Consider the following 13,126-nt stretch of genomic DNA (forward strand, 5'->3'; position numbering starts at 1 on the left):
CTGACAAGGATGCTGTCTCTCACCCCTCTTGTTCCCGTTGACAATGGAACCGCTAGCTGTACAGTTCAAGGCAGAGTGTGACTGTATTTGCGGATGGTGAAGAGGGGACAACAGCTGCAATAGATATTTTAACTGCTTATACCGTATTATCTGGACTAATAGTGAATGGACATAAGACACATATTTTTCCCCCACAGCTCCCTGCCCAGTGCCGCCTGATGCTCCCGATGGACACCAAGTGGTCCCCCCGGTCTTTCCAGTGTCTAGGTAACCACATATATCATGGCCAAAGTGACTTATTAGATGGTAAACTGAACCCAGATCTTTGCTCACTGAAATCAGCAGTGACATTTTGGCGTTCCCTGAAACTCCCCATTATGTCAAGGATTGCTCTCTCCAAAATGGTTATGGTACCACGCCTACTATATGTCTTTGCAAATCTACCGGTGGTTACCCAGAAAGCATGGTTCAAAGAATTGGACACGCTACTGAGAGATTTGATTTGGGATAGCTGCCGTAATAGGGTGTCGCTGGCCCTCGCCCAGAGACGACTGGAGGATGCGGGACTGAGGGGCCCCTGATTTTGAGGCCTACTACCTGGCAGCCCAACTACAGTAGCTGGCACAGTGGGTGGAGGGGACTGGACTGGAGTCTGACCTGAAAGGGAAATTACTGGCCCAACTGATGCTCCCTTTTAGGTGGGTTAGATCCCAGGGCACTCTGGCTGCAGTGGCCATGCGATGCTGGTGCAGGAGCACTAAGCGAACACCAGAGGTCGCACTGAACAGACCAAACCTTCCCCTGGTGGGACTGCCGAGAGGAGATGTCAAGGCCTCCTCCTTCTTTACCGTGAATCAGATGAGGGAGTGGGAGAATGCGGGCTTATCGAGAGCAGGGCATCTATACCTAGACGGAGCATTAATCCCCTTGGAGGACTTGATTTCCCAATCGAATCTGCCCCGTAGGCATTTCTTGACCTACCACAGGATGCAAAAAACTTTCCAGTACCTTTGGGGGGTAGGAACAAATGAACCTGACACACATGGGTTCACTTCTTACACGCCATGAGCACGCTGTGATCGGCGAGACGCCTAATTAAATAGCTCCAGCGGGCCCTCTGAGAGATGGTTGAAAACCAATTACCCACACTGCGACACAAATGGTAACTGATCATAGAACGCACTATCGCTGAGGCAGACTGGAAACGAACGCTGAGGCTACCCAAGACGATCTCCAGAAATGCTAGTTTCAAATATACTCAATTCAACATCCTACACATGAGCTGTCTCACACCGCACAGACTCAATGTAATATGGAGTAGTACCGACAAACAATGCCTCCGCTGTGCACAACCAGATGCTGACTTTAAACATATGATATGGAGTTGTCCATCCCTCTCTGTATACTGGCATCACATTCTTAAGTCATTGCACACAGTCCTCACCCGCACTGTCCCCTACACAATGGACTTATGCATATTGGGTCTGGTCCGCAGACCTGAACCTAAAAATGAAGAGAATCGATTCACAGACCTGGCCCTGGTGCTGGCTAGAAGGAGGACAGCTCTGAGATGGAAGTCCCCTATCTGTCCCGATATATTTCAGTCAGAAACAGATGTCATTGCTTGGGCCCGAGCGGAAGAACAAGCACTAACAGAAGAGAATAACAAGGGATTGAGACGCCGATCTGTGTTCTGAGGTAGTGCGAGAATGGGAGGCAAAAGATATAGTTGAGGATAATGACTCCCCTGCGACCCCTGAGCCCCCTCCCTGCCACAAACACACTCAACCCAGAACTGGGCCCCATGCAGAGACAGAAATTATTGGCCCCACCGAGTGGCCTTTAGCTCGCCTCTATATTAACCCGTTCCATGCTTGCGTCAGCCGTGGGCCGACGCGAGCACTACCTCTCTGGTGCTGGGCACGACCGTTGACCGACGCAGCCTCGCCCACCGAATAGAACGCCCGAACCGCGGCAGAATTTGCGCCGCGGTAAACGGGTTAACATTGCTATATAGAGGGCATGCAAGCCTGCCTGCCACTGAGATCACCTGCCAAAATACACATAATCTGCTCTTACAGTTAGACGCTCATGTTGTTAATGAGTTCTATAAAGTAAATGTCTTACTTATATGATTAACTATTAATACAATATGGGGACAATTGGACTTAACACCCTCCCTAGCAAAATACGCTGTCGAATACTGCTCTTTTGTGAGACACTGCATTGTGCGAACAACACGTGCTTCCCTAGGTTATTTGGTTTTTGTTCTGCTAAAATATCTTGTTTCGGCATGCAATAAATGTCCAAGTATTGAAATGTTTGTAAACCCGACAAGGATTTGCATTCACTGTAGACAGCCACTGGGAGGGGAGTTAGGTGTGCCTGGCCCTTCCTGGATGACACAGAGCTGAGTTGAATAGGGCTCGGCTGAATTTAGAGTAGTGGGAGAAGATTTTCTTGCACATGCATGGAGTCTGTCTTCCTTGCACAATACTTTCTCCACCCCATGTGGTCATACTGCACCAGTAAGGACAGAACTGGTTTGGACTAGGCTCAGAGACCATTGCACAAAGATAACAAAGACATTTTGGGGTGTAAGTATTAGACCCCACTCCCCCAGAACTTTAGATTACGCCTGGGCTCGAGAAAACTTTGCCAAGGAGAAAAGCTGAAAAGCTGTGAGGAGGAGAACTGCCTCTTTGCTGTGTGGGGTTGGCCTGCAGGTGCTGTTTCTGCCAAGGAGAGAACTAAGGGCCCGATGTAGGTAAATCTGATTTACCGACTCTAGAATACTGAATTTTACCAATTCGGTATTCTAGAATCGGTAAATCAGATGTAGGAAAAAATGTGGTAATTTTTACCGAATCTGTATGATTCTGTAATTACCGAATCGGTATTTACGGATTCGGTAATTGCCATTGATTTCAATGGGCCTTGAGGCCCATAGGAATCAATGTCAATTACCGAATCGGTAAATACCGATTCAGTAAAATTACCGAATTTGCAAGGGGGACAGGGTGTCACTTTGACACCCTGTTGCATCCCTGATTCAGGCTTGTGTGCCATGTGGCACACATACATGCCCTTATGGCATGTATGTGTGCCACATGGCATAGGTGTACATGCACAGATGTGCATGTACACAGGAATTCGTTATTTACCATGACATAGTATGTCATGGTAAATAACAAATTCTTAATGTCCGGTGGCACTGTTTTCAGTGCCACCTACATCACAAATTTGCGATTCGGTAAATTTACCGATTCGGTAATTTACAGAATCGGTATATTTACTGAATCTGTAAATATACCGAATCGGTAAATTTAAAGCCCCCTACATCTGAAACTCCAAATACCGGTCGGTAACGGCCGAAATCGCCCCCAAGACTGGAACTTTGCTGTGAACCTGCTCGAAGAAGATCTCCAAGGGCCTGAAGCGTGCTGGTCGCCTGTTCTGAAGTCTCAGGGACACCAGCTCCCCCGAACCCTCTTGCTGAGAGTTCTGACCTGCCTGGAGGGGCCTTTTCCAGTTTTGGGCCTCTGGAGGTTGTTCCTGCTGATGGGAGCTGGAAGAAACCTAAGAGAAGAAAGAAAAACTGTTTCCGACGCCATCAGTGACGCCACTGTGACAGCGTGACCCATACTGACCAAGCTACCGAGTGGGTGAGCAGGGGTTATCTAAAGTGTTTATCCCCCTTACCCTGACTAGCAGCAAGGGTCCGTATTTGGACAAAGGTGCCTACCTCTGCCAACTAGAGACCCCCATTTCTAACACTGTCTCTATGCGTAGGACACGTGGGAGCTGTCCAAAGCATAAGTGCTCATGTGCTTCCGATGGCTCCCGCGCATCCGACGCTATGGCACCAGGAATCCCTCTGGTGCGGGCACCAGAGGGATTCCCTTCCCACCCCCAACAGGCTTGAGAGCTTCCCCAGCTTACGAGGCTGTAGCTTTGGTTTCTGTGAAATGACGATCAGCGTGCATGTCGCGCTGTCATTTCATAGAATCCGAAACTAAAATGGGCTGATGGGCCCATTTCAGTTTAACTTTCTATGGGCTCAGGGGGCTTATCTCAGCCTCCTGAGCACGTAGAAGGTCAGGAGAGGTATCATTACAAAGGGGAGAATGCAAGCAAGGATCCACTCACTAGACACCAGGGAGGGGAGAGTGGCCCTTTGGGCAAGGGCCTTTGGTACCCCCAATTATTTTTGGGCCAATTCAGTCATTTCCCCCATTCGGTCATCCCCCCCCCGCCAGGGGGGCAGAAAGCCCACTAGAAGTCAGGGATTGCTATTTTTGTATTTGAGTTAGGGATGCAGGCTGCCCAAGATGGGCATGCCAATGCCCCCCAGGCAAAATTCCAGTCTTTATGCCCCCCTGGGGGGACGATGGTGCAGTAGCCCCCAATCTGACCCATAAAGGGTGGAGCAGAAACCACACTTGATGTCAGGGATCTTTTTAAATTTGATTTAGGGTTGGGGGCTGCCCAAGATGGTCATACCAATGCCCCCAGCAAAATTCCAGTCTGTCTGCCCCGCAGGGGGCCGATGGGGGCAATGTTTTCCTACCCAGAAGCGCCTTCAAACCTTGAGGCTTGCAGGTGCTTATTGGTAGGAAAAAGTGGGGGGATAGATAATTTAGATGTCTCCACAATACGTTTTGGTCTTTGCCTTTCGCGGGTACTTGCCCACCCACACAAGTGATGTACCCTTTTTATCGGGAGACCTGGAGGAACGCTGGTTGGCAGGAAATGTATGCTTGAGGTTTGCAAAGGATTCTGGGTAACAGAACCTGGTGAGACAAGTCACCCCATCCTGGATTCCCCTTGGTGTTTAGTTTTAAAAAATGAATAGGTTTGCTAATTTTACCTAGATGCGGGCAGAGCTAGGGTTAAAAGTCTACAGCTAGGCACTTTGCAAAACAAGGGTCAGTTTTCACTGTGAATATGTGGTGTGCCCACATTGCATATTGGGTCGTTTCATGTTGCAGGCACTAGGCCTACTCACACAAATGAGGTACCATTTTTATCTGAAGACTTTGGGGAATGCGTGGTGGGTGGAATTTTGTGGATCCAAGCAGATTCCAAAACTTTCCATCACAGAAATGTGCGGAAAATTGTTTTTACAAAGTTTGAGGTTCGCAAGGTATTCTGGTTAACAGAACCTGGTGAGAGCCACACAAGTCACCCCATCCTGGATTCCCCTTGGTGCCTGTTTTTCAAAAATGTATAGGTTTGCTAGATTTCCCTAGGTGTCGGCAGAGCTAGGGTTCAAAATCCACAGCTAGGCACTTTGCAAGCAAGGGTCGTTTGCACTGTAAAAATGTGGTGTGTCCACGTTGAGTTTTGTAACTCCAACAAGACTGATTTGCATATGGCTGGGTCCAAACTGGAATGGCATGGTGAGCAAAAAAACAACGGATTTAGGTCCAGATCTCTGTACTGGGGTAAATGTATGACATTGTTCTGCATTCTGTCCATCAATTGTTCTTTTTGCATTTGTCACCCCGTGTGGGATTGGTATGCCCAGACGTGGGACCCGTGCTCTCCATGCCACTGGAGTCAAGCTATCCTGGCTTATGAGGGCTGAAAGCCCGAAACCAGACCTAGGATGCTTGTTTCCAGTCCAGGGAGGGCCTGGCCTGGCATTTCGGGCTAGACTGTTCCTACTGGGCGTGCTGTTAAGACTGATTTGCATATGGTTGGCTCCAAACTGGAATGGCATGGTGAGCAAAAAAACAATGGATTTAGGCCCAGATCTCTGTACTGTGGTGAATGTATGACAGTGTTCTGCATTCTGTCCATCAATTGTTCTTATTGCATTTGTCACCCGAGTGGAAAGGGTATGCCCAGACGTGGGTCCCATGCTCTCCATGCCACTGGAGTCAAGCTAGCCTGGCTGATACGGGCTGAAAGCCCAAAACCGGTCCTAGGATGCTTGTTTCCAGTCCAGGGAGGACCTGGCCTGGCAGTTCGCGGTGGACTGCTCCCCCTGGGCGCAGGGCCAAGACTGATTTGCATATGGCTGGGTCCAGACTGGAATGGCATGGTGAGCAAAAAAACGATGGATTTAGGCCCAGATCTCTGTACTGGGGTGACTGTATGACATTGTTCTGCATTCTGTCCATCAATTGTTCTTTTTGCACGTTGCGTTTTGGCCTGTTTCCTGTCATGGGCACTAGGCCTACTCACACAAGTGAGGTGCAATTTTTATCAGGAGAATTTGGGGAATGCAGGGTGGGAGGAATTTTTTGGATCCTCACAGATTCCAGAACTTTCCATCATAGAAATGTGAGGAAAATGTGTGTTTTTGGTCAAAGTTTGAGGTTTGCAAGGTATTCTTGGTAACAGAGCCTATGGAGAGCCACACAAGTCACCCAATCCTGGATTACCCTCGGTGTCTCGTTTTCAAAAGTGTACAGGTTTTCTAGGTTTCCCCAGTTGCCGGCTGAGCTAGGGTCCAAAATCCACAGCTAGTCACATTGCAGAAAAGGGTCAGTTTTCACTAGAACAATTTGAGATATCCATTTCAGGTTTCGGACAGTTTCCTGTCGCTGGCACCAGGCCTACCCATACAGGTGAGGTACCATTTTTATCGGGAGACTTAGGGGAACACAGAATTGTAGAGCAACTGTTAATACTTATTGACTTTCTATGTATTTCTGACTTCCAAATGTAAGACAATGTGTAAAAAAGAAGTCACTTCCAACCATGTGCAATAACTCACAAGCTAGCATGGGTATCCACAATTTCGGAGATGTGCCAATAGCTACTGCTTCTAAACTCTATATTTACTTCCCATTTCGCAAATACACCGGTGTCCTTGATACCTATTTTCGACTCTTTATATTGTACCTTATGATTTGCTATATGCCTGGTACACAATGAAACACCATTGCAAGATGCAGCTCAGTTTTTGGCTATGGGTTCTTCAAATTCTTGGTGAATCTACAAGTCCTATATTTCCTACAACTAGATGGGTCCAGTGGATGTAACTGTATATTGCTTTCAAAAATCTGTCATACTTAGTAGACGTTACAGGTGAAAATGTTGGCACAAATGGCTGTTTTTTTCAACTCATTTTCGATTTGTCTTATTTTCAACTGTTAGTTTCTATTAAAAAAACTTGAAGGATTTACACAAATGACCCCTAGCTGAATTCAGAATTGTGTCTTGTGAAATGTATCGTTTCCGGGATCCAATATTGCTTTCACACCCATTTCTACCCCTAACAAGAAGGAGGTTGAAAGCACAAAAAGTTGCAAAGGTGGGCTATGTCCCAGTGAAATGCCAAAACTGAAAATAATGTTGTTTTTCTGAAAAAAACTCTGCATGTCCCTTAAAGCTGTGAAGATGGTGATTTCAGAACCACAAACCCTTTGTTTCAGGGGAAAAACCAGATGCTTTCTTCTGCAGCACTTTTTCCCCCAAAAAATCTTTTTTAGCTGTTTTGGGGTTCATTTCTGGGTTCCCTCCTGGGAAATCCACAAACCCTGAGTACCTGTAACATCCCCATGATATTGGAAGAAAAGGATGCAAATTTGATGTTGATATCTTATGTGGACAAAAAGTTACTGGGGCCTAATCGCGAACTACCCCAAATAGCAACAAAAAAAAGCTTAGCATTTTGCCTAGCAGCAAAAGGGTGAAGTGCCCTTGTGAATTCTAGACTGGTATCACCAAAGATGTTAGCTTATTTTTTTGATTTTCTTTCTAACGCAGCTGCGGTGGGGGGTAACACACACAAAAGTGTCCAAATGTTACCAAAGAATTCCTCTCACAAAAATCCGGATCTATTGGTTTTGCCAGTGCGTGTTTCGTAGGTATTTCATATATTCTGAAGCTTTTCATTTTAATTTATAGACAATAAAGCCAATATAGTTGCAGTCAGATAAATTCTGCCGTTTTATACTGCTGCTTGGCCATTGCAGTGAACCATGATCTTCCATTTCTGTGACTTTCTCAAATTCTCATAATGTATCTTGCCAGCTTTGTATGGAAATGTTACCTCGGTGTAAGTTCTTCCAGCTCCATTAAAATGATGTATATGGAGCTGGGCTAGATGGGCATTACCTTCCGAGCCTACTGCCAAATAGTTCAACATTTTTATCAAGTATTCAGGAGTCCAGAAAATTAATTCAATAAAGTAATTTGGCAGGAACTTTCCAGAGATAATAAAAAGGTTTACACTTTTGGGACTATTTATTCCTATTGTTTACATAAGTTGACTTTAAATCGGGGATCCATAACTAGTATATTACGATGACATTTACCAAGGGGCAGAGGTCTAGAAGACAGCCAGGGACTAAGACGAATACTGTTTCCCTATTTTACGAACGAGAATGCTAGACAATTGCATTTGGGAATATTGGGGTTGTTGTGTTTAACTGGTTCCGTAAGCATAGAGGGGCTCACGTATAATCCTAATAATTTCTGGGATTTGTTTGAATATCAAAAAATCTGTTTAAAAAAATAAGTTACCTTTAAATAATGATGAGGTGTAATTATGTCAGTTTAGTAGCGCCTTAAAATTGTCATTTAAAACAGTATGCTAAAAAAGTTTCCAGCTTGACTTGCAACACTGTATAGTAAACAAAATATTACAGCTGGGGTGTATGTTCGTTAGTTGCAGATTTATTTAAAGGCCAACATTTGTCCTCTGATGCGTTGATTTTTCATGAAATCCAGATTTAATCAGATCCCGCTGAGTGATTACTTGTGGATTAAGAAGGAAGGGGTTTCGCAACAGCCAAGCTGTCAAACTTTTTGAGGCTGTTAAACAGGATTTGTACCTTGTACTTTTTCTCTCCTGGCCTTTCTTACAGTGCTTAATTTATAATAAAAAAGAGGTGCAGGTGCTGAAAATGTTGCCAAGGAGGCCACCACTCACATATTCCTCCGGTGAGCCCCACTTTCAACACTCTCACTGCCTCAGTTTCTATCTTCTAACCTTGTTCCGTTGTCTGTTCTCTAAGTCTTTGCTCTAAGAGTCTATCCTCTCACCTCTCTAATTGTTTTCTATCACCTTTGTCACACCCTGTATTTCTGATTTGCCCTCTATTCATTTTAGCCTTGCCCTTTTTTCTCGTCACTTTTATCCATGCTCTGCTCTCTCTCCCCTCGATCTTGGCTCTTTACTATCACTCTCTAGCAGTGATTAGCTGTGTCTCCATTTGATCATTTGTCTGCTTTTTTTCCTCTGTCCTGTACTCCACATCCATTTATGCTATCATCTCTCTTCTTAATGCTCTCTTCTTCACATCATGGCTGCTTTCTCTATGTACCTGAATTGCTCTCCTCTTTTTCTTCTACTTTGCTCCGTTTCATCTCTCTCCTCTCTTGTTGTTTCTTCTCCTCTTTACTCTTGCTGTCTCTCATCTCTAACACTGCTGCTGCCTGTGACCCCTGTTGTCAGCCTGTACATGTCTCTGCTATTTTGAACTCTGCGTTTTTCTCTTGTCATTCCTAATGAAGCGGAAGATGACGTGTTTTAGTTTCTTACCTACACCGAGTGCAAAAACAAAATGAAAATGTTTTTTTGCATTTATTAATCAGTGTGGTATGACTGGGTTTATTGTGGAACAGGCGGCTGCTTGAGCACAGCAGGTCATGTCACTGCTAGTGCTGCTTGTAATTAGTAGGTCCAGGGATGGCAATGGCATCGGCATCCACTGCTCAGCTTGCTGTGATCCTGCCTGCTACAGCACAGGCATTGCACCCAGCAGTAATATTGCCAATGCCGGTAAGTATGGCTGTGGTGTCTACTGGACTCACTCACGCTCAGCAATTACCATGCTGGGGTGAATGAAGCGCAAAGATTCTACAGGTGACGCCATGGCGCACAAAAGTTGTGTTGGGCCACAGCCGCATCAAGAACATTGAGGATAGCAGCAATGTAGGGCTGCCGGATAAGCTACTCCGGCTATGCAACAAGTGGAAAGTCCACACTTACTTTAATATATTCTTCCTCAAGAGCCCTCACTCCTAAGTTCCAAATACGCTCTTGAGGCTTCCTTGCCTCAACTCCATTATGAGCCAGCCCCCAGCTACAATTATTCAATGGGAGGTTTAGGCTCAGGCAGTGGCAGGGTGCAGCAGACTAGGGAAATATAATGCAAGCCATAGTTTGTTGATGACTTCTTGGATTTGTGATCGGCGTGATAACATCATCACTAACGTGGTGATACACAATCATGCCTGTCTGGACAGGCGTATGCCGGCCTGCCTAGGAACATTTACCAGCCAGTCACCATGCAATGTATGTTATTCTTTTTATTTTGAATTGAACAATTAATATTGAGACCACCACCTGCAGGTTCAGAAATTGTAGCCCCGGACCTTTGAAAGAAGTGCAGATGCTGAGCACCTGAAAGCACCTGCTCAAATTAAGCACTGCTTTCTTATCTGCAGAAAAAAGTGTATCCTTTGATTTTAAGGTATTCTATGGCAACACCCGAAGAAGTACGTTACCTTTTTTTAAACCCTCCTACCATTAGTATTTGTTATTGTTTAATGAGATTCTTTGGGTATTTTCAGGATATAAATTAATCTATTTGTATTTATTATAATGTATTTTGCTTGTACTAGTTTAGTTTCGTATTGTTTTAACCTTATGTATGTTTAATCTATGGTATCTATTTATTTTCGACTACAGTGGCTTTTATGTGTAATCTGTGGATGCACTTTAAAGATTAAATAAATAAGTATGCGCTTCACTGATTACTTTAAAAGAAGTATTTTGGTGTAGCAAATAATCAGGTGACACACTTTCTCTCTTCGTTTCTAGAAGCACACTAGAAGCTAATGTGCAGCTAAATGCATTACATATATATTTTACATATTTTTCCTTTCAGCTGGCGCTGGCTCACTAAGTTATGGCCTCATCATGATTTTTGGCCCTCTTTCTGGAAAGCTTATCCAGAGGTTTGGTGCTAAAGTAGTGTCGATAATTGGATCAGTAATAGTCATCATATCGGTTATTGGTTCTTCATTTGCCCCGAGTATCGAAATCTTCTATTTAACTCATGGGATACTAACAGGCATTGGATCAAGCCTAGCTGTAACTACGGGTGAGTTAATGGAACAAATTGTTCCGTTTAGCAGTTTGTATGTTAAATCTGTTTTACTGTGACAAGACACTTTGAGAAAAGTAGTGCAGTTGAACAACCCTGCTTTCCTTGGTCAGTACCATTGTTCTTTGATTTATTTACATATGTGCAGTCTAACAGAATGACCTATTTCGAATTAGGTTGGCCTGTCACTGGTACATTACATAATATCATTCTTTCAGGTTTTCAGGATATCTTCAATCAGTGTACATGTGGTGAATTTGAATTGTAGTGGCGAATATTGTCACATTTTTATGCCATTCTGAGAAGCTTTGCTCGAGTTTGCTGTTTGGGGGATTAGGGCCCATGCCCTAAGTTTTCATGGAGGACTCCGAGGCTGCAAGGCAGTGTTGAGGAAAGGGTGTGCTTTTAAAAGGTTTGTATGAATAGAAAAATCAGGGAGGAAAATCATAGTAATTTAAAGTTTCCCTGCGTGCCCTGCAGGCGTGCTTGGGCGGGCCTGGGGGGTTGCGAGTGGACTAATTTGCACATTTAAAGAGATAAAAGACCTATAATGTGCTGAAGTGTCGGTATCCTTTCCCTTTAGCCTTATATGAAGAAGCGGCTGCTGATTAGGAGAACAATAGTAATTTATACTTATTTGATTCTTATAGGTAACCTACCAGAGGACTGTGTTTCCTTTCAACCATGGGTGTAGGAAGTGTGGGGGACACGGGGCATATATGCCCCCTCAGATTTTGGAGTGGGGGGGGGACACGGGGACAGGGGTGGGGGGACAAAAGAATTCCCCCTCTCCCTTCTGTTATTCACAGGGCCATTAGCGTGCAAATGTGCTACCTAATGGCACTTGACCTGCCTGGAGTCAAAGAGCCCCCCCCCCCCATCCCCGCCCTCTTCCCTTTGTTATGCTACAGGAAGGCTCGGCGTTCTGGGAAGGGCAGAGCAGGTAAAAAAATACTCTGTCTCTTTTCCTTCATGCCCAGAGAAGGCAAGGACAGTGTCCACTTCTGATCTGCCTCTGGCAGCGGCCCTCCTCCCCTCTATCTCTTTTTTTTCCTCAATCTCTTTCTGTCTCTGTCTTCTCCTCCCTAGGTGCTGATTTCAAGAGACAGCACTTACCCTCTTTCCTCTCCTTTTCTTTATTTGTTCCCCTGTGAAATGGATCCAAAAAAGAGCAGAACAATTTGGCTGGAAATGTCCTCATTTTCTGACCTTTTTATATTCCAAAGAACAACCTCGGGACGTGAAAAAATTATTAAATACCTAAATAAAGCAATACAGAGTGACCAGCAGAAAGGCCAATTTGTTATTTACACCCACACACATTAGCGCCACTTTACAAAGTTTGCAAGTGAAAACGCTACTTTCTTTTAATCTTCTTTCTTTGAACAACATTGTTTTCCCAGGGTGGAGAAGTGCACCATTCCTAAAGGGACTGCAATACCTGGTTGATGGGTGGAGTGGAAACGTTTAATATGATTGTTTTCAACTGTTTTAATTATTTTAGCTTGTTAAATGTGTACCACCGCTCTGTGTTCGGGGATGTGGCCATTTTTAAACCAAACTTTCCATTTTGTTAGGATATAAGCAATGGACATTGAAACGAGTCCCTTCCAGGTCCTGTAGCCATGTCCTGAACTTCTCAGGCAAAATCACTTACTGATTTCTGAATAATGAGTTTAAAACCGTTAAGGTAACCATGTTGTTCCTGATTACATTTCACATGCTTTGCTTATTCTTGCATTCCCTATGAGTGTTTGCTTTTTCCAGGGTGTTATTAATTTTTTTTCAGGCAGCACTTTACTCTTGTCGAGTGTATAATTTGAATTTAGTCGCAGCACAATTGAGTTGTAGCTGAAGGCAGTGCGAGTTGCTCTCAGTGGGGCAGTAGGGTGTTCAGTGTGGGAGAGGATGTGGCACTCTGGCAAGAGCTGCTGAATTTGGAACTGGAGAACCATGTTCAGCCTTCATGACCAGTTCCACCAGATCACTCTCCTGACAAAGCACATTCCCATACTAGACCTTAGAAGACCCGATAGACCTTAGAAGGCCGGGTG

At 44.8% G+C, this 13,126-nt stretch overlaps 1 protein-coding gene across 8 annotated transcripts in view; it reads left to right on the forward strand.

The window, feature by feature from the left end:
* LOC144761592 (monocarboxylate transporter 10-like) overlaps nucleotides 1-13,126 on the forward strand; it is a 1,000,737-nt gene that overhangs the window by 264,637 nt on the left and 722,974 nt on the right. For all 8 annotated transcript variants that reach the window (XM_078646885.1, XM_078646883.1, XM_078646884.1 and 5 more), the window contains one exon: nucleotides 10,854-11,069. In XM_078646885.1, the coding sequence (XP_078503011.1) occupies nucleotides 10,854-11,069 (216 nt within the window). The remainder of the gene's footprint in view (nucleotides 1-10,853; nucleotides 11,070-13,126) is intronic.

Source organism: Lissotriton helveticus, chromosome 6, assembly GCF_964261635.1.
Source record: "Lissotriton helveticus chromosome 6, aLisHel1.1, whole genome shotgun sequence".
Lineage (NCBI taxonomy): Eukaryota > Metazoa > Chordata > Amphibia > Caudata > Salamandridae > Lissotriton > Lissotriton helveticus.